A 19,233-nucleotide genomic window follows, 5' to 3' on the forward strand; every position below is an offset into this window, starting at 1 on the left:
TTTGTGGGTTTTTGTTGTTGTTTCTTTTAGTACTCCAAACCAGCTCACTTCATGATAATTTAACCCAAAGCATTAGAATAAGAAAGGGATGAGATGGAGCAGCTTGCCCTTGGTGTAAGCAACTGTGGAATGGCAGCAGTCCATGGACACTTCTTCCTGCAGTTTAAGCCAACCTAGACCAGGATTGGTGCTGAAATGAGCAATTTTGCCCTTTTTCTGTTCTTTGCTATCTTGCTCCTTGTGCCAGCACAAGTTTTCATGTGGTGGTGTTGTGAACCAGATCTGTTAAGGAAGAATGGTGGTGGTTAAAGGAGGTGTATTGTGGTGGTGGTTGGCTTAGGGCTGCTGAAAGTGCAGTGTAAGTTGGCAGCAGTTTGATTTCACTGGTTTGTGCAAGTACCTCAAAGCCTCCATCAGGTAGTGCAGGGGAACTGACTGCATTGAACTGCAGTAGACTGCAGTGTGTGTGTGTATAGATATATGTGACAGGGAACTTAGTCTTGCTAGTACTTTCTACCAAATGATCTTTCTAAACTAGTAGAAAACAATTAAATACTCAGGCATTTTTTAAAAAGCTCCAATTACATGCCAAGTACATTAACTTTAAAAGTTGTCTTTAAAAAATCATTTCTTCCTAAAGAAAATTTCAAGTTGGTAATGTATTTGTTCTGCACTTAGTCTTACTAAGCCCTATGAATATGAATTCTGAAGGTTAGAGTTGGATTACAGTTGAGTGTTTTCAAAGAACACAATTTTATTCAAAAGTGAACATTATTTTAGTGACCTTATTAGAGCTCTCTAAATTCGTTGGTGCTGTGAGTATTGGAGACTGGGCAGGGTTGTGTTCAGTCAATTTTTATTGTATATGTAATGCCTTGCGAATTTGCACAGTTTAAGAAAGGATTTTAAAGTGTCTTGGAGGAAGATAACAACTGAAAATTAACTTGAGACATGACAATAAAACACTTATAAATATGCATAGTGTTACAACAGAATTTTTGCTGTTTGAATCAGGAGCTTAGCACTGCCAAATGCCTCTTGTTGAAAGCTTGTACAGCTCTTTCTACCACTTTACTTGGCTTTTAACTTTCAGAGTACTGTTGTTGGTTTATGTGGCGCTTGGAAATCTGAGTTGCTCTGGGAAATTACATCTCATCTTCTACCAATTACACAATGCCCGGTGTTATAGGGTGAAATTGCTCTTATAACTTAATTCAGCTCCTTTTGTCTGTATATAATGCAATGAAGTTGAAAGACATAACAAATATTGAACTCTTGCTATCATGATTACAAGTTCAACAAATCTGATGTCACAGTTTTCTTCACATAATCTGCTAAAGTGCTTGGTGGTGATATGGTGGGTTTGCAGTGGGGCTGCAAGGCCGGAGAACCCAGGCTTTGGTAGGCAGGTGCTGGAGAAAGGGAATACAGGTCAAATTCCCTGGGTGAATACTGATGTGCTAATGGAAGTTTGGCTACAGGGTCTCAGTCTCAGCTGAGGCAGAATCAGTCTCTAACTCTCAGACATCTGCAGTTAAGCAGTGTCAGGAGAAGATATTGGAAAAGATGACAAATTTGGCTTTTTAGGCATGTAACCAGGTCATTTCTACCACAGACCTTGAGCAGCACTAAGAATTCAAGTTGAGAATCTACTGTAGTGATTCAGGCACAACAGTCAGAGTAAACAGCTGCATTTTGGATGTGTATCAGTTTCTCAGAGGTATAAAGATGATTATCAGTGTAATTTTTACTCAGAACGTTAAAATCATGTTAAATATGTCAAATGTGATTTTGTCAGTTATATTCTATAAAAAGGAATACTAAATCTAAAAAAAAGATTCTCTATAGCAGTGTATTTGTTTTTATAGTGTTCTTTTCCAGGTGTGGATTATGTTTATATGCGTGTGTTAATACAGCGTATTTCTTTTTTCTCCACCCACAGGTTATGCAATGGTCTCTGCAAGATGTCATGTTCTTGAGTTGGAGCTTTTTAAGGCAAGCATATGCTGGTACTTCAACTTAACTAAGTGGACTATAATTTCTTCTCTCACATCAACTACATAAGCAGACAAAATTGCAAAGATCTGCCCTGTGTCGAGTATGACAGCCACGACTCGTGGCTCTCCGGTAGGAGGGAATGATAGCCAGGGCCAGGCTCCTGATGGACAGTCCCAGCCTCCCCTCCAGCAGAATCAGGTACGGTATTAACCATCAAGTTGTCTAAAAATAAAGGATTTTGCTCTTTAGAAATAGCGTTTCTGAATTATTTGAATTTGTATATTCCTGGAGATGTCTAGTAAAGTTAGATATTTTTGTGTGTGTGTCTGGAAGTACAAAAACATTTTGAGGGATGAAGGCAGTTCTACTGGCAAATTAGACACTGCGTTGCAAAAAATGCTCGCTTTCCAGACAGTGGCATAGTTCCTTCAAGCATATGTATTTTGGATAAGGAGCCTTCCTGGAATGATACCAGAAGCTTCCTCTGAACCACATTGTTGACTTACCTGCCACAGATTGGCAGAACTACTCTCTGTGAGTTCGGTTCATGCTCAGTTCTGCAAAAGCACTTTCTGGATACAAGAGCTTACATCCAGGTGTCAGCTCTTCCAGAGCAGCTGCATCCAGGTCTCTGTTCATTGTGCAAGACTTCCTGAACAGCTTTGTGTGTTTCTGTTGAACAGGTTATCTAGCTTTCAAAAGACAAGCAAAAGCTTTTATATACTATATTATAAAGTGATGATTCCTTTTTGTTGAGGAAAAAAATGCCAGAAAAGGTGCTTTTAAACAGTGCAGCTAAAAGCATTTAAAAGAAGAGAGACACTTTGTCACTTAATCCAGTATGAATATATCATTATTTTTTTAATACCATAAGGTTTAATGGTTGCTTCTTCCTGAGAATAAATTGTACTTTGCAATGTGTGTGGTGGGCTGACCCTGGCTAGCAAGGAAGTCTCCACCCTGTCGCTCACTCCCTCTGCCTCAGTGGGATGGGGGAGAGAATCAGAAGGAAAAAGTGAGAAATTGTATGGATTGAGATAAATGCAGTTTTATAAATGAAGGAGTGAGGGGGAAACAAGTGATGCAAGTGCTGTCACTCACTACCAGCTCATGGAGGCCCATCTAATCCCCAAGCAACAGCTACCTCAGGGAAGAAACCCCTTTGTTTTATTGTCAAGCATGACATTACATGGCATGGAGCACTTCTTTGGTCGGGTCAGGTCAGCTCTCCCCACTGTGTCCACTCCTAACCTCTTGCCCTGCTTACTGCTGTGGGGGCAAAGTGAGAATGACGGGATAGTTAAGGTTGGAAGGGACCCCTGGTGTCATCTAAATCCAACCTCCCTGCTCAAGCAGCATCCCTCCCCTTCACCATGTTACTCGGGATTTTGAGCAGGCAGCTTTTGAGTATCTCCAGTCTGGGAGACTCTTTAACCTCTCTGGTCGGTCTTTTCCAGTGAATGGTCACCCACGCAGTAAAGAAGTTCTTCATATTCAGATGGAACTTCCTGTGTTTCACTTTCTGCCTGTTGCCTCTTGTCGTGTTGCTTGGCACCACCGAGAAGACCCTGGTTCTGTCTTCTTGGCACCCCCCCCCCTTTAGATATTTGCACGCATTGATGGGTTCCCCTCTCAGTCGTCTCTTCTCCAGGCTGAACAGGCCCAGCTCCCTCAGCCTTTCCTCATTTCTGAGGTGCTTCAGTCCCTTAATTATCTTTATCATCCTCTACTGGATCTGCTCCAGGATCTCCATGTCTCTCTTGTGCTGAGGAGCCCAGAGCTGGACACAGCACTCCAGGTGATCCTCACCAGAGCTGAGCAGAGGGGCAGGATCACCTCCCTGACCTGCTGGCAATGCTCTTCCTAATGTGGCCCAGGATTCCATTGGCCTTCTTGGTCTCCAGGACACTCTGCTGGCTCCTGGACACCTTGTTGTCCACCAGGACCCTCTAGTCCTTCACAGAGCTGCTTTCTAACAGGTCAGCCCTCAGCCTGTCCTGGTACCTGGGGTTATTTTCTCCAGGTGCAGGACCCTGCACTTGCCTTTGTTGAATTTCAGAGAGTTCTTCTCTGCCCATCTCTCCAGCCTGTCGAGGTCCTTCTGAAGGGCTGTGCATCTCTCTGGGGTATCGGCCTCTCCTCCAGCTTTGTGTCACCAACAAAGTTGCTGAGGAGGCACCTCCCACTTCATCCGTCATTGATGAGTAAGTTAAACAGTCCTGGGCCCAGTATTGAACCTTAGAGGACACCACTACTGACAGGCCTCTGACTACACCCTGTGCCACTGATTACAATCCCCTGGGATCTGCCATGTAGCAAGTTCTTGATCCACTGCAGTGTCCACTCATCCAGTCCACACTTCCTCATTTTTCCTAGGAGGATGTTGTGAGAGACAATGTCAAAGCCTTGCTGAAGTCCAGGCAGACAATATCCACTGCTCTCCCCTCATCCATCCACATAATTTTTTCATCATAGAAGGCAATCAGGTTGGTTAAGCATGATTTACCTTAAGAATCCATGCTGACTACTCCTGATCACCTTCTTTTATCCATATGGACAGAGATGGCTTCCAGAATGAGCTATTCCATCACCTCTCCAGGGACTGAGGTGATGCTGGCTGGCTGGTAGTTCCCTGGGTCCTCCTTGCCCTTTTTGAAAACTGGGGTGATATTTACTTTCTTCCAGTCCTCCAGTGCCTCTCCTGATGGCCACGACCTTCCAGAGATAATCGTGAGTGGTTCACTGTGGTGTGTGCCAGTTTCCTCAGCACTTGGGGGTTCATCCCATCAGAGCACATGGACTTGTGGATGTGAAGTTTAATTAAATGGTCTTTGTCTAACCCAGTCTTCTCAACCAAGGCGGGAAGGTCTTCCTTCCTCCAGACCTCCTCCCTGATCTCCTGACTCAGGGATTCCCGAGGACTGGCCTTGGCTGTGAAAACTGAAGCAAAGAAGGCGTTCAGTATCTCTGCCTTCTCTGTAGCCTCTGTTGGCAAGGATCCCTGTTCCATTCAGTAGCAGGACCACGTTTTCCTTAGTATTTATTTTGGTTTTGCTGTATTTGAAGAAGTCCTTCTTGTTATCCTTGACATCCTTAGCCAGATTTAATTCCTAATGGGCCTCAGCCTTTGTCATTGCATTTCTGCCTACTCTGACAACATCTCTATATTCATCCTGGGTAGTCTTTCCCTGCTTCCATCTCACCTGTGTCTTGCCTGTGTCTGAGTTTTGACAGGAGTTAACAAGGAGAAACACAAGGCCTTGAATCTATGCCAGTGCTGTTCACCAACAGACAAAACATTGATGTGTTTTCCGTGCTGTTTTGGTCACAAATCCAAAACCCAGCACTGTGAAAGGTGCTGTGACGAAAATACACTCCGTGCCAACCAGATGTGATACAACAGGTGGAAAATGTACTTGAGGTTTTGTCCTCCTAAATCTTGCTATTCTGATTTGAACCTTTATTATTGTCAGTTTATACTATTTGTATGTGTGAATAAATGACATCTGTAAAATACATTGTATTTTGCATGGCCCATCAAAATGGACTTGACTTAGTCATGTTCTTGAAGGTTGGTTAGTAGACAGTTGCAGTAGTAGGTCATTCATTTTTAGCAAACTTTTAAGAAAGTGTTTTTCATTGTTATTTTCCTCTGTGCTGCTGCTCAAGGTTGTATTTCTGCCTAAAATAGTCATCTTTTCTGCAGAAGATTTGTACAAACTGGAGCTCCCGTGTATTTATTTCACCTTCTAGATAGGTGGTCTGCTGAAAGTAGAAGTCTGTTAAAATATACCCCACTTTCCTCACTGGGAATTGTAGCTTATTTTTTAAACTATCAGCATAGAAAGCATATATAGCACATTTTATGCTCTATTTTTTGTTAACAAATCTGAAATCGAAGGATATTATGTTGACACGTGCTTACTTCAAATGAATCTTTGAAACACGATATGAAGGAAAAATGCCAAAACAAGTGCAGGCAGTATTTAAAGTATTTTCCCTACCAATTTTAGACTTCTTCACCTGATTCTTCCAATGAGAACTCCCCAGCTACCCCACCTGATGAGCAGGGCCAAGCTGATGCTCCACCCCAGCTTGAAGATGAGGAGCCTGCATTTCCACACACAGACCTGGCAAAGTTGGATGACATGATCAACAGGTATTTTCACACTGTCTTCAGAGGGTGTAGATAATTTTTGCAAATACCTTGGTAGTGGAATCAGGATTTTTACATCTTTCTTTCACCACATTTCTTGAAATATTTTTTTTAATTGAGTTAAAGTTGTAAAGAAAAAGAAGCTCAAAGCAGAGTAGGATTTTGTTTGGGTCGCTTTTGGTTTTTTTTACTGTAGTACTCATCAGGACTTTAAAATGTATATGGTTAACCTATATTAAAAGCATTACAAAAGGTCAAGGATTCTTGATTTTTCAGAAGCACAATTGAAATTTGGGTTGATTTTGTTTTTGATTATAGGCCTCGATGGGTTGTACCTGTATTGCCGAAGGGGGAATTAGAAGTTCTTCTAGAAGCTGCTATTGACCTAAGTAAAAAAGGTAAGCTGAAAAGACAATTAATGATTATTGGACAAGTGTGTAAAGCCTTTTCTTGATCTTTTGAAGCCCTAGTGGAGGCTTAAAAATTCTTAATAAATTCAGTGTTTCTGTTACAACTCTTGCCCTGAAGATTGTTAGATTGCTATGCAAAACCTTCACAGATCAGAAATTTTAGGAAGCCATTAATGTAGTTAGAAATTAGGTGCCTTAGCATGAGTAGGAAAGTTGAATAAGCTCATAGACCTAAAAATCCTGTCATTCCTGTCATACCTGTTTTCTGTTTTCACTTTGATATCAGACGTAGTGGGTTTGGTCTTTATAACAGGTACTGAAACTCAAAGAATTCTGGTTGTTTTTTGTTTTTTTTAATATAAGTTACTCGTCTAACTTTCAAATATCCTGCTGTAATTTTTTGTTCAAATTTGGCACGCACTTACGTTTGAGAATATTAGAGAAAATTTAGAATTTTAAGCAGTATGGCTTAGGCTAATAGTCCTACCAGTGCTTGTTATGTCTGATTTGGAAGTAGGAGGGCTCCATATCAGGACTGTGGATGTGTTTGCTAAATTGTACAAGTCAGATTGACAAATTCTGCATGTGTTCTGGAAAGTTCTGTCCTCCTGGGAAGTGGCTTTGGTCTCCTATTCCAGTTAGTGTTTGTTACCCCAGTGCTTGAGTAATACTGAAAGTAGATAAAAACAATTTTTTAGGTTATCTGCACTTACCATCTAGTTGTGTCTCAAATATAGTGTCATACAAAGTGTCTGTTCCTACTTTTGCATGCTGCTGGTCCAGGATGACTTCATTTCCATGTTAATAAAAGTTAAACAGTTTTAAGACAGAAAAGCTGTTTGTGGTCATGATATTCGGGGTTATTTTGATTGTTAAGTATTTCTTGCTTTGGAGCACTCTCTGGAGAAACAAATCTTAGGGTGCATCTTTATGATCCAGCATAGGATGATGACATCGCTGCTGACTTATCAGCCGTAGTTGTGCTTGTCATCAGGGGCTTTATGTGTAGCTGGTTCTGGCAGGAATCCTGAGGCGAGTGTAGGATGTTCGAGTGATCGCATCTGTTCAGGAGCAGAAGAAATGCCAGCTTACCGAAAGAAAATGCAGCCACCTTTGTGTCTGGGTTGTTGGAACAGTGCAGTAAAGAGAAATTCTCTGCTTGTGATTTGCGGGAGAGGAGATGTATGTTCTGCCAGCTGTTAAGTCATCTTTAAAAAAACAGAAATCAAAACCAGAAAACTGTCAATGCAATGAAGTAATAAGAGCAAAATGAGAGTTTTAGCTACTCCTAACATCAACTTACTTCCCCAAAGCATTGGCTTAGTTGAAAGTTCCAAACAAAAACCTTGTTTTTCCTTTTGAAGTTGTTAAAAGCAGTGGAAATGTATTCATATGCTTTATGCACTTCAATTTTTATTAAGTTGTTGGTGTCCAAATCTAAAAGGTACTTCTCTGTTGCTATTTAATTATGTTTTCTCCTGCCCTCTAGATGAATTCCTATGTGTGTACGTATGCAAGGATTATTGGATAAGGAAAAAACAAGGAAAGCTGTTAGAAGTAGTTGTTTAACTGTGTTATCTTTACAGTTACCTCCTAGATTTTTTATTTTTTCTTTGCTACTTGAAATTACATGATGGCTAAGATGGTTCTTTTTAAATAACTTCCAGTTCTCAAGGAATATGATAGGGTGTCACTTGGTGTAACTGGCACTGTTTTGGTAGCTCAGAACTTGGCAGACCCTGTGTCAGAGCAGTGTATGTATAGAGAGGTAACAGAAGTGATTCTGTTGTGTACATTTCTTAATAGATTGAAGATGTGTTCCATTACCAAGCTAAGATCTAAAATTGGACACCTTGCTACCTGTCTGTGGGAATTTTTCATATTCCGAGGAGTTCTGTTTCAAAAAGGAGGAACTGAAAGGAGAAATAGAAAAATAACCAGCTGTTGAAATACATAAGCTCTGTATTTCAGTCTGTATCTCATTTAAATTGTGAAACAACAGAACCTAGAAAAGCCCACTATGGTTTTTCTGTCAAGCACCATTTTCTGGTGATTAGGGTTCTTGAATAGCTTTTATTCCTAACACAGCCAGTGGCCCTCAGCATTCTGGAGTGATTCTGGGTAACAGCTTTGTGACCCTGTCTATAAAATGAGTGATATTTGCATCCTCTTTAAATCTTTCCAGGAACTAAAATTGAAAGGGACATAACTGAACTAATTGAAGGTAGTAGTGAGAATTAAATGCAAGTGCAAGGAGCAAATTTGACAGAGTAGCATAAATCCTGTCTAGACTGTGACTCGCATTATTTTTGGCAGGTGCATTTATTTATGGAAAATTCTCTTTTTATGTGTAGGCATCAACATATTATTCGTCATTAAACAAGCCATGAGACTATCAAATAATAGTCTGGAGTTATTTGCTTATAGAAGAAAATCTATTTGGAAAATACTATTTAATAGCAAAACTGATGTTTATCTTCACAACAATCCTGAAATACTTACAGAGTGTTTGCAGTAATGAGATTTGCTCCAGAAATAAAGGTCATAGTGAGTTGGATGCTATAAATTTTAAAGCGAAAAGAAAAAGTTTGTTTGGTTTGTTTTAGGGTTTTTGTTTTTTATAGACCTCTCTTTCAAAAGGATTTTATTACTCCTAGTGTTTGCACTCAGTGTTTAACATGCTGCCAGAACTTTCCAATGTGACACACTCAAACAAGATGCAAGGCAATTTTTGCAATTTGTAGCTTATTTAAACTGGAAAGAGACTTCACTGCACAGCGTAAACCTTGAGACTTGGTCCCAGATCTGTGATTTTTGATGAATTACAAAGGTTTACAGAGTGGTAAAGAGAGGCCTTAGTGCCAAAAAAAAAAAAAATAATTAGTGTGTGCATGTGCATCCAAAAATTAGGCAGCCCAATAATAGGAGTTGTTGCCAACATCCACTGAAGACCATCTCCATCTCCTTCCAGATGATTCATCTGCATTTCTGTGGAACCACTCCGAGTTCCTTTCTGAAGCTGTATCTTCTGCATTTCCTTGAAATGGTTGTTTTTACCTCTCTTCACTCACTGATTTTTACTGTTAAAAAGTAAATAAGAGATAATATGAAGAAGAATGGAGGATAAAGATTGTACTTATTGTTATTTTTGCTAGTGTATCTGCATGTTGCAAACATGAGAAAAAACCCAACCCCCATCACATCTTTTTAAAAAGAACTTAAAAATCATATAAAGGAGTGTAATTTTTTGAGATGGCTTTACTAGAACACTAATCCATCAAGTTTTTTGTCCATTCAAGCTTATGTAAGTTTGTCTTCACAGAAAGCTTTTTTAAAAATTAATTCTGAGGCTTTAAACACCAAACCTTTGAAGTCCAAATGTTGTGGTTTAACCCCAGCAAGCAACTCAGCCCCACACAGCCTCTTGCTCACTCTTCCCTGCTAGGATGGGGGAGAGAATCTGAAGGGTAAAAGCGAGAAAACTCGTGGAATGAGATAAAGACAGTTTAAGAGGTAAAGCAGAAGCTGTGTGTGCCAGCAAAGCAAAACAAGGAATTCATTCAGTGCTTCCCACGGGCAGGTGTTCGGCCATCCCCAGGAAAGTAGGGCTCCATCACGGGTGATGGTGACTGGGGAAGACAAAGATCATCACTCTGAGTGTCCCCCCTTCCTCGTTCCCCCTGCTCTGTGTGCTGACTGTGACCCCACGTGCTCTGGGATATCCCTGTGGTCAGTAAGGCTCAGCTGTCCTGGCTGTGTCCCCTCTGTACTCCCTGTGCACCCCCAGCCTACTTGCTGGCAGGGTGGTGTGAGAAGCAGGAAAAGCCTTGGCTCTGTTATTGCTGCTCAGCAGTAACAAAAACATCCCTGTGTTATCAACACTGTTTCCAGGACAAATCCAAAACATGGCCCTGTAGGAGCTACTGTGGAGAAACCAACACCGGCACACCACATCTCTCAGCATTTAAAAAGTCCATGTAACAACTACTGAAATTCCACGTTTTGATTGTTGTTTTTCTTTTCTATTTTAAAATAGGCCTTGATGTAAAAAGTGAAGCATGCCAGCGATTTTTTCGAGATGGGTTAACAATATCCTTCACAAAAATCCTTACAGATGAGGCAGTGAGCGGCTGGAAGTTTGAGATTCATGTGAGTTTTTAAAGTTGTGTTTCTGAAAAGGATGGTAATTTAAATAGGGAAGGAGACTGTAAAATCTGAATTTCACTTTTGAAACTCAGCAGTGAACTGTAAGAAGACTCTTGTATGCAGGGATAGAGGCAGGCAGAGAGGAGTCACCTTTCTGTCATTGTTTCACTTTATGGCCTCCGGTGTTTTTGGAAAGAAAAAAACCATGAGAGATGATATGAGGAGGAATGGAACCATGTGTGTTTGGTAGTGCAGCTCTTTTTGGGCTGGCTGTCTTTGGCCAGATGTTTTTATGTACATGCTAGGACATAAAGGTTTTAGCAACCTGCTGACTCCTGAGTGTTTGTAGCAGCTGCTTGAACATAAAAATTACCTGCTGGACAGCTAGATACATGCTAATTGAGAAACTGTAAAGATCTTTGTAAGCAAATTTAAAATCTATGAGAAAAATGGGAGAAGAAAGGAAAAGTTAATAGTACAGTGGCGATGCGTGAATGTCTCATCCAAAAACATTTATCTCTTTTCCCTAAATTTAGTTTCTGGCTGAAAACAGATAGTTTAAAGTTTGTTTAAACCCTTTGTTGGAGGAAGTACAAATTAAAATACAGTGTTGTAAATCTCTTGTGCAACTCTTGCATGCTAGGTACAGATGGTTCAGAGTTTATAGTTTGTATTCATTGTACAGTCACCTGCCATGTTCTTAGTTGTTGTTTTTTCTTAACAGAGATGTATTATTAACAACACTCATCGACTAGTGGAACTATGTGTGGCCAAGCTGTCCCAAGATTGGTTTCCCCTTCTTGAACTTCTTGCCATGGCCTTAAATCCTCACTGCAAATTCCATCTATATAATGGTACTCGTCCCTCAGAAACAGTTCCTGCAGGAGTCCAGCTCGCTGAAGATGAACTTTATGCCCGTCCTCCTGACCCACGATCACCAAAGGTGTGAGAGCCTTTTCAGACTGTGGTTTTAATTTCATGCAGTGTTAACTAATGACACGGTAGCTGTAGAGAACTGTTTTTAGAAGGGGAGGGGAAAAGCTGCCTTTATTCTCTTTATCTCTGAGATGTTCCTCTGCTTATGACTCCTGGTAGTGATTTAAGGTGCAGTTCCCCTTCTAACTCCTCCCATCTTTGGTCCACAATCAGATTGTGCCATGTGTTTCTGTGATAAGCTGGCACAACTCTCTTGGAATGCCATTCCCACTGTGTTAATTGGCTTGCTTGGGTTTGCCAGTTGATGGATTTGCCTTCTCACTTAACATGATTTTGTAGATGGCACATTTTGAGGAGGGGATTATGTGATAAAGTAGGAATTTTCTCTGCATTTTCTAATAGTTTCCAATGATGGGAGAAATGTTTTTAGTTGGACATGGGATGCTAGTGTTTGTGGGTTTTGGTGGGTTTGGTTTGGTTTTCGGGGGGTATGAATGAAGGTTTGGTTTTGAGGTGTTTGTTTGGTTGTGATTGTTTGTTTGTTTCTGTAAGTGTGGTTTCTTGGGGTTTTGTTTTGTTTTGTTTTTAATGGGCAGTGCAGATTAGTAATTTTCTGGTTCCTGGCTCTGAACTTTTTCAAAATTGAGCTCCAAGTGACATTGATATGACATCAGGAGTTAATTACATTTTTTTGTCTTTCTTCCTTTTTTTTTTCCTTAGTAGAACTGCCAGCTGTTAATATGTAAGAACCAAAGATAAAGAAGTACTAGGACTTCCTGGCATTGCTAGTGCTGTTTAGAAGAATGTTATTTTGCATTTTTAATGTCTTTATATGTGGCATTATCACATCCAGGGCCAAGAGAAAGTACCAAAATTGTCATGCTTTCTGTAGTAACTCAGCAGCCAAAGCAGAACCTGAAGTATAGTCAGTTTTATTCCTATGTATTTGATAAATTTTTTGAACAGCATCTGTTCTTTGACATGATAACAGGAAAGATCTTGTTGCCTGTTTTTAAGCATTTCTTTAAAAATGAAAGCTGTTGTGTAAAGACTTTTTTTAAAGCAAATTTTTGTTATTAACAGGTACTTGTAAGTATTTCTAGGTGGTAATTTGTAAATGTCAGAAAATAATTGTTTGTTATATTGCAGGGTTGGCTCGTAGATCTCATCAACAAGTTTGGCACATTAAATGGATTTCAGATCTTGCATGATCGCTTCATGAGTGGATCAGCATTGAATGTTCAGATCATTGCAGCTCTCATCAAGTAAGTTTTTTTAAAATAATAATTTATGCATTTGGAAAAGTTGGCCTCAGTGTAAAATATTCTGTTAGCACAAAGCTTAGTCTTTTTTTGAAGCACTTCCCCTCACTCCATCTCTTAGCTGGTTGTGTTTACCTTCACCGTTTCATGTACTTCTAAGTAGACATGAGTTTCTTGAATTAATTGCACTGTACTCTCATGATATTACACAAGTACTGATTATGGCACTTACCCCTTTTTCTTTCTTTTCTAGGCCATTTGGACAATGTTTTGAATTTCTAACATTACATACAGTGAAGAAATATTTCCTTCCAATTATAGAAATGGTTCCACAATTTTTAGAAAATTTAACAGATGATGAACTGAAAAAAGAAGCAAAGAATGAAGCCAAAAATGATGCTCTGTCAATGATAATCAAATCTCTAAAGAACTTAGCTTCAAGAGTTCCAGGACAAGAAGAAACTGTAAAAAATTTAGAAATATTTAGGTTAAAAATGATACTTAGGTAAGATGCTACTTCTAATATGATATGCCACTGCTGACATTTTTTTCCACACTTCTTACATTAAATCTCTCTCACAGGTTGTTACAAATTTCCTCTTTCAATGGTAAAATGAATGCACTAAATGAAGTTAACAAAGTAATATCCAGTGTGTCATACTATACTCATCGACATGGTAATCCTGAAGAGGAAGAGTGGCTTACAGCTGAAAGAATGGCAGTAAGTTCTCCTTTTCACTGAAGTTCATTGAATAGATTTTGTTTCTCCTTATTACTTTAATTATAGAAGTAGCTGTATACTGTGGATACAGCACACACTGCTTATGTTCATATCTAGTGTTAGAAACAGTAGGTGTCATGTAAAGGTAATGTCATTTTAATAGTAGCCTTTCTGTGAAAAAAAGGTTGTATTTGTGTCAAAGCTGCTGCTAAAAACATGCCTCAAAAATGGATCCTTGAGTTTTGTGTGTTTTATATCGTGTTTTAAAAAACCCAAACAAACCTACATAAAAAAAAAGTGTGATTCGTTTGAAACTTCAGTGCCACAGTAACTGGAAATTTAATGGTCATTTAAATAAGGATATAGTCTGGGTTTTGTGGTCCAGCCTTTTCTCTTTAGAGTTCCAAGTGACTACTCTGCTTTTCATATTTCAGAAACTGGATTCTGTGATACAGAAAGTTCTAGATGCCACATTTTTTTTGTTTAGTCTTTACATATTTTGAATACTGTTGCTTGAATGTATACATAGGGAACTATGAAAATGAGTATTTATAAAGTTAAGAATGATTTTCTCTTCATCTTTGTGAAATTTAGTCACGTTAAGTGATTTTTTACTGTTCCACCCCATTGCTGTGACTGACCACCTGTTGTGAGGTTTGTAATTTACAAAAGGACATCTGACAAGAAAGAATAACTGCAGTGTGATTTTTTTAAAGCAGTAGGAGGAAATAGGTCTCTTTTTTGCATATTCCCTACAGTTTGGCATCTCAGACAAGGCCTGTGTTTTTAAATGAAAACTTCCAGATTTAAGTATTTCATGAAACTGTAGATTGAATGTTGTAAGTCTGTAATCAAGGAGACTGTTGGAAGGTGTGGTGCTGTGGATGTTTGTTTTCTCTTTTGGTGTTCACAGCACACCCTCCTTTACTTCAGCTGGAACAAAACAGTCTGACCGTGTCAGTGACACCACTGAAAAAATTGCATCTTCCTAAATATGACTTGAATATTTGTCTCTAATTCAATTAGAAGGATTTCAAAGCCTATAAGTGGCAGCACTGAAATAATCTAATCTTTTTTATATTTCAGTCCTTATGTCCTTTTTATGGGATATGCTGTAGGCATAGCAGTAAAGTTAGAAGTGTCTTAAACAGTTTGGTTTTGATATTTAATGACTATGAATTGGACTGTAAAAATTTTGTTCCTTGAATAGAGGCGTTAACTGTTCTTCACGTTGACTTCTTATGTTTGAAGTCGTTTGAACATTTTTATGCTTTGAGTTCATGATTTTAATATGCCTGAAAAAAACTTCCCCTTAGGATATCACAGTGATGAGCATAATGGATTATTTTTAATGCTGATTTTTATTTTTTAGGAGGAAATTAAAGTTAGGGATAAATACCTTCCCCTTGTGCTATATTTCTCTTGCTTAATCTGTAACAGGTTGAATTTTTTCTTTGTAGTTTAAATGTCAATGATGGCACCTGAATAATTTGAGATGGCACTACTTTTTTTTTTTTTTATATTCAGGAATGGATCCAGCAGAACAATATTTTATCAATTGTGTTGAGAGATAGTCTTCATCAACCTCAATATGTAGAGAAGTTAGAGAAAATTCTCCGTTTTGTCATCAAAGAGAAAGCCCTTACTTTGCAGGATCTTGACAACATTTGGGCTGCACAGGTAAATAATTCAGCTGCTCGTCTGCTACTGCACGAGAGGGATGTTGTTGCATGTCATGTATTGAGAAGACAACCTGGGCTTCTTTTGCTTAGTGTTAGACAAAACTGAAGAAAAAATTGAAATCAAATAGTGTTCTTTTTTGGGGTCCTGGATCTCAAAACTGTCTTCTCAAATGTCTTCAGCGGAAGGGATCAGCTACACACATATGGAAAGTCTAAAGGAACAGTTCAGAACATGGTGCAAAAGTTACTCTTTCTAAGTATTAAGGAACCCGCAGTGTCGAGCAAAGACGTGATACACGATACTCCTAATGCATTTTAAAATATGAAGTTATGTATTGCTGATCTCTGAGTTCACCACAGTTGTGTAAATTTTTCCTGGGCACAGCGTGATTAGTAAGACTTAAATAATAATATAATGATGGTAATAATAATAATGACTGTTCTAGAAGTTGTTTAAGTGCAAATTCTTTTCGTTGTGTTCTAAAGATTATTTTTGAAAAATTACAAATTTTGCAGTATTGACTTGTTTACTTAAATGATTGGTGAAGCTGGTCTTCCTAGCTGCAGGTTGCATGAGTTTAATACACAGAATGGGCAGCTGAAGAGACAAAATCATTAAGAATTATTGACGATACAGAAATAAAAAGTCATTTTAGGATAGAGAACAGGCACAAGTACATAGATCCTTTTTCATAAATAATGGGTAGTGAAAGTGATTGTAGGAGTAAGCCCTCAGGCCAGTCTTTCAAGTCTGGGAAGGCTAAATCTGATTAACAACACAGAGAGCTGTACTGGTTTGGTCAGGGACAGAGTTAAATTTCTTCACAGTGGCTTTTGTAATAACTGTGTAAGTAAGGCAAAAGATTTACCTGTTGATCTCAACCCACAAATTTTCTCGCTTTTACCCTCCTGATACTCTTTCCCCATCCCACTGTGGGTGGAGGGTGAGGGAGCAGCTGCATGGAGCTCAGTTGCCAGCTGGAGTTACACCATGACAAGAGCTAATACAGGAGTTGGGTGGTATTATATCCATAGTTTACATGTGTTCATGCCCTTCTGAAAATGTAACAGTTTGGCTTAAGTGGACTTTTCCAGATGTCCCTGTACTACTTTCAGGTTGCACTTCAAACACTTGGGATTGGTTCAACTAAATTCATAATGTCTAGACTTCAATTCCATCCTGATAGTAACTGCAAAGGCTGAAACTCAATAAAGTCTTTTCTCATTATCCCAAAGCCCTGTTCAGAAAATTGCATCAGGTAGCAGAGCAATACACAGATTACTTGAATTAGGGTCTGTGATTACAGTTACTTTTTAGCTTGTGATCTGTAGATACTTCCAGACTACAAGATGTCTGTGGGGCAAAAAAAAAAAGAAACTTTGAGAGGTTAGTTTGCTGCTAGTAGGCTTATTTTAGCTATATTAGAGCCTCACTTTTGATAGTAGTTTTGCCCTGTATTTTTTTGTGACGAAAAATTTATTTGTGAGAAAGTAATTCTTATTCAGGTAGATGGTTTCACTGTGGCTTTAGCCATGGAATTAAAATAGACTAAAAATTAAGAATACTAAAATCTGCTAGTACAGAGTAGTACAGAATGATTTTTACCAACTTCACTACTCCCTGTGTACAGTAGTTTTTAGGAGTTCTTATTAAGTGACTGCTGTAAGAGCAGCTGGAGCATGAAATTCAGTAGCGAGGAGTTGATTTACTGTGTAGCTTTATGTAACAGGCAGGTTATTTTAGCTCGGCCTCTGCTGCAGTGGTGAGGTTTTGCTTTTGGGCTCAAGTCGTTGTGCTGCTGCACCAGAGAATCTTAGTTAAAAACTAGAATAAAAATAAGTAGTTTATTAAAGTAATACAGTCACATTGCTTTTACTTTTAGAAGGCAACCTGAGTTTTAATTTTACTAAAGTGTTTTCGTGTCTTACAAAGCCACTACTCACAATACAGAAGTGTATTTGATTCAGAGAGTAATGCTGGAAGTCTTTAAAGGCAAGCATTAAGTTGCAGCCTCTGGAGTTGCAGGGAAAGATCCAGCAGGACAAGACACAAAATGGCAGAGGTTGAGGTCTTATTTAATTGGAACTTTAAAGGCACTTCCTTGTTTCTGCACAGCAGGCTGGGATGTCACACTCCATGTTCCTTCTCTCCTCCCACTGTCTGGTAGTGCTTCCCCATGTCTGTCAAAAACCTCCCAAGACAAGAGTTGCTACGTGCCTTATTCTCCTTGCTCCTCCCAGGAGCTGTGCAAACTTCTGCTTTTTATTTGTTATATTATAGATGCTCTTTTTGCCCTGCATGCTCTCAGGTTTTTTCTATCCAGGAAATGGTCTGATAAGAGAAAGAAATTATACAATATTTTGCAGAATCGAATGGGTTTAGTAATTCCACCTCTCATAATCTTACCCATAACATGAAAACCAACATTACTACTTAAATTCACTTTATTTCAAATGAAAATTTATGGCACACTATAAAGAGTTTAAGGCACAGCATGTAACAAAGCTATTAGTCTCTTTTTTGTTTTTAAGTGAATTACTGATGCAAGCTTTTAGAAGGAATTGAATTTCAAAACTGCTTACGCATGTATTTTTAATAGTGTACAAAGATTAATTACATCAGAATGTGTATTCTAGGTATTTGGTTTGCATTTTTTTTATTCCTTGCTTATGGGAAAATTTTCTACAGTAAATCAGTTGAATCACATAGTCCAAATTTTTTCGTTTTGAGTGCAGATGTAAAGTACAGGATGCTTTTTCCCCCTTATTGCCCTCCTCCTTAAATGTCAGAATTGTCGTGTACACCAAACTCTGGGTTGAAATCATGTCTAGTGTAATACTGAACATCTTGTCCTTAGTTGTTTAATTGTTAGATTTTTAAGATTAAAAGCTGCTGGACTTTCAAATATGGTCTGCCAACAAGTTGTTTGTGATAGAAAGCTTTAGTTGTCTGTGAATGCACTATCACAAAGGAAGTACTTCAGCCTGAGAAACTACGTGGAAATACTAAAAATTGATTTACAGGTTACAACACCTCAGTGAAATTCATTGCAGAAATGGATTTTGAGTCCTTTCTTGTTAAAAAAAAAGAAAACCACACAAAACAACATTAAATTAAAATACTGATTTGTAAGTTAAAATACCCTTTTAGACTTTATTGTTCACTGTCCCAGTTCAATTTTGTAACAGCAACAAAAAATAAATATTGTGATGCTGCAGTATTTATATTCTAAATAAATACTTGTGTGCACACACACAGAGGACACTTAAATACTTAAACATACGAGTGAAATCTAAATACTGTGAATTCCCAGTGAAGCAAGTATTCAGTTTGCCATGCTGCTCCCACAGCATCAGCTCTTCTTGCTGCCCACCTCAGACAGTGTACTTGTAAAAATGGTGTTGGATGTCTTGCTGCTTGACTTAAATATGAATTGCTACAAATGGTGGATTCTTTTTCTCTTCTGGACAGGCAGGAAAACATGAAGCCATTGTAAAAAATGTACATGATCTCCTCGCAAAATTAGCTTGGGATTTCTCTCCTGAACAGCTTGATCACCTATTTGATTGTTTTAAGGTAATTATGCCTGTTTTGACTGTAATCAGGAAATGGGTTGTGAGGTTTCATGCAGATTTGTGGCTTTTTCAGTGTCTTACTTTCTACTTATTTTAGATAATTGTTTTCCGTGTGTTAAAAGACTTCTTAATGTGTAGCAAGTCTCTAATATTCAGTTCTAGAAATGCTTTTCTTTAATGAGCACTCCTTGTGACATTTTCTATTTTCTTCCTGTCTAAACAAAGGCTAGTGATGCTTGTTTAGTAGACAGTTTTGTTTTCTGGTTTGAACACTTTGGGGTCATGCACATCTGTTGAAGTATTAACGTGTTACAGTTACCTATTAATATTAAAGTTACCTTTAGCA

At 38.6% G+C, this 19,233-nt stretch overlaps 1 protein-coding gene across 5 annotated transcripts in view; it reads left to right on the top strand.

The window, feature by feature from the left end:
- USP9X (ubiquitin specific peptidase 9 X-linked) overlaps positions 1-19,233 on the top strand; it is a 101,056-nt gene that overhangs the window by 22,821 nt on the left and 59,002 nt on the right. For all 5 annotated transcript variants that reach the window (XM_064646885.1, XM_064646887.1, XM_064646888.1 and 2 more), the window contains exons 2-11: positions 1,943-2,196; positions 6,012-6,157; positions 6,473-6,552; positions 10,601-10,713; positions 11,435-11,653; positions 12,796-12,911; positions 13,162-13,413; positions 13,491-13,629; positions 15,157-15,309; positions 18,784-18,888. In XM_064646885.1, coding sequence (XP_064502955.1) covers positions 2,101-2,196; positions 6,012-6,157; positions 6,473-6,552; positions 10,601-10,713; positions 11,435-11,653; positions 12,796-12,911; positions 13,162-13,413; positions 13,491-13,629; positions 15,157-15,309; positions 18,784-18,888 — 1,419 coding nt within the window. In that variant the 5' untranslated portion in view covers positions 1,943-2,100. The remainder of the gene's footprint in view (positions 1-1,942; positions 2,197-6,011; positions 6,158-6,472; positions 6,553-10,600; positions 10,714-11,434; positions 11,654-12,795; positions 12,912-13,161; positions 13,414-13,490; positions 13,630-15,156; positions 15,310-18,783; positions 18,889-19,233) is intronic.

Source organism: Pseudopipra pipra, chromosome 2 (genome assembly GCF_036250125.1).
Source record: "Pseudopipra pipra isolate bDixPip1 chromosome 2, bDixPip1.hap1, whole genome shotgun sequence".
NCBI classification, from domain to species: domain Eukaryota; kingdom Metazoa; phylum Chordata; class Aves; order Passeriformes; family Pipridae; genus Pseudopipra; species Pseudopipra pipra.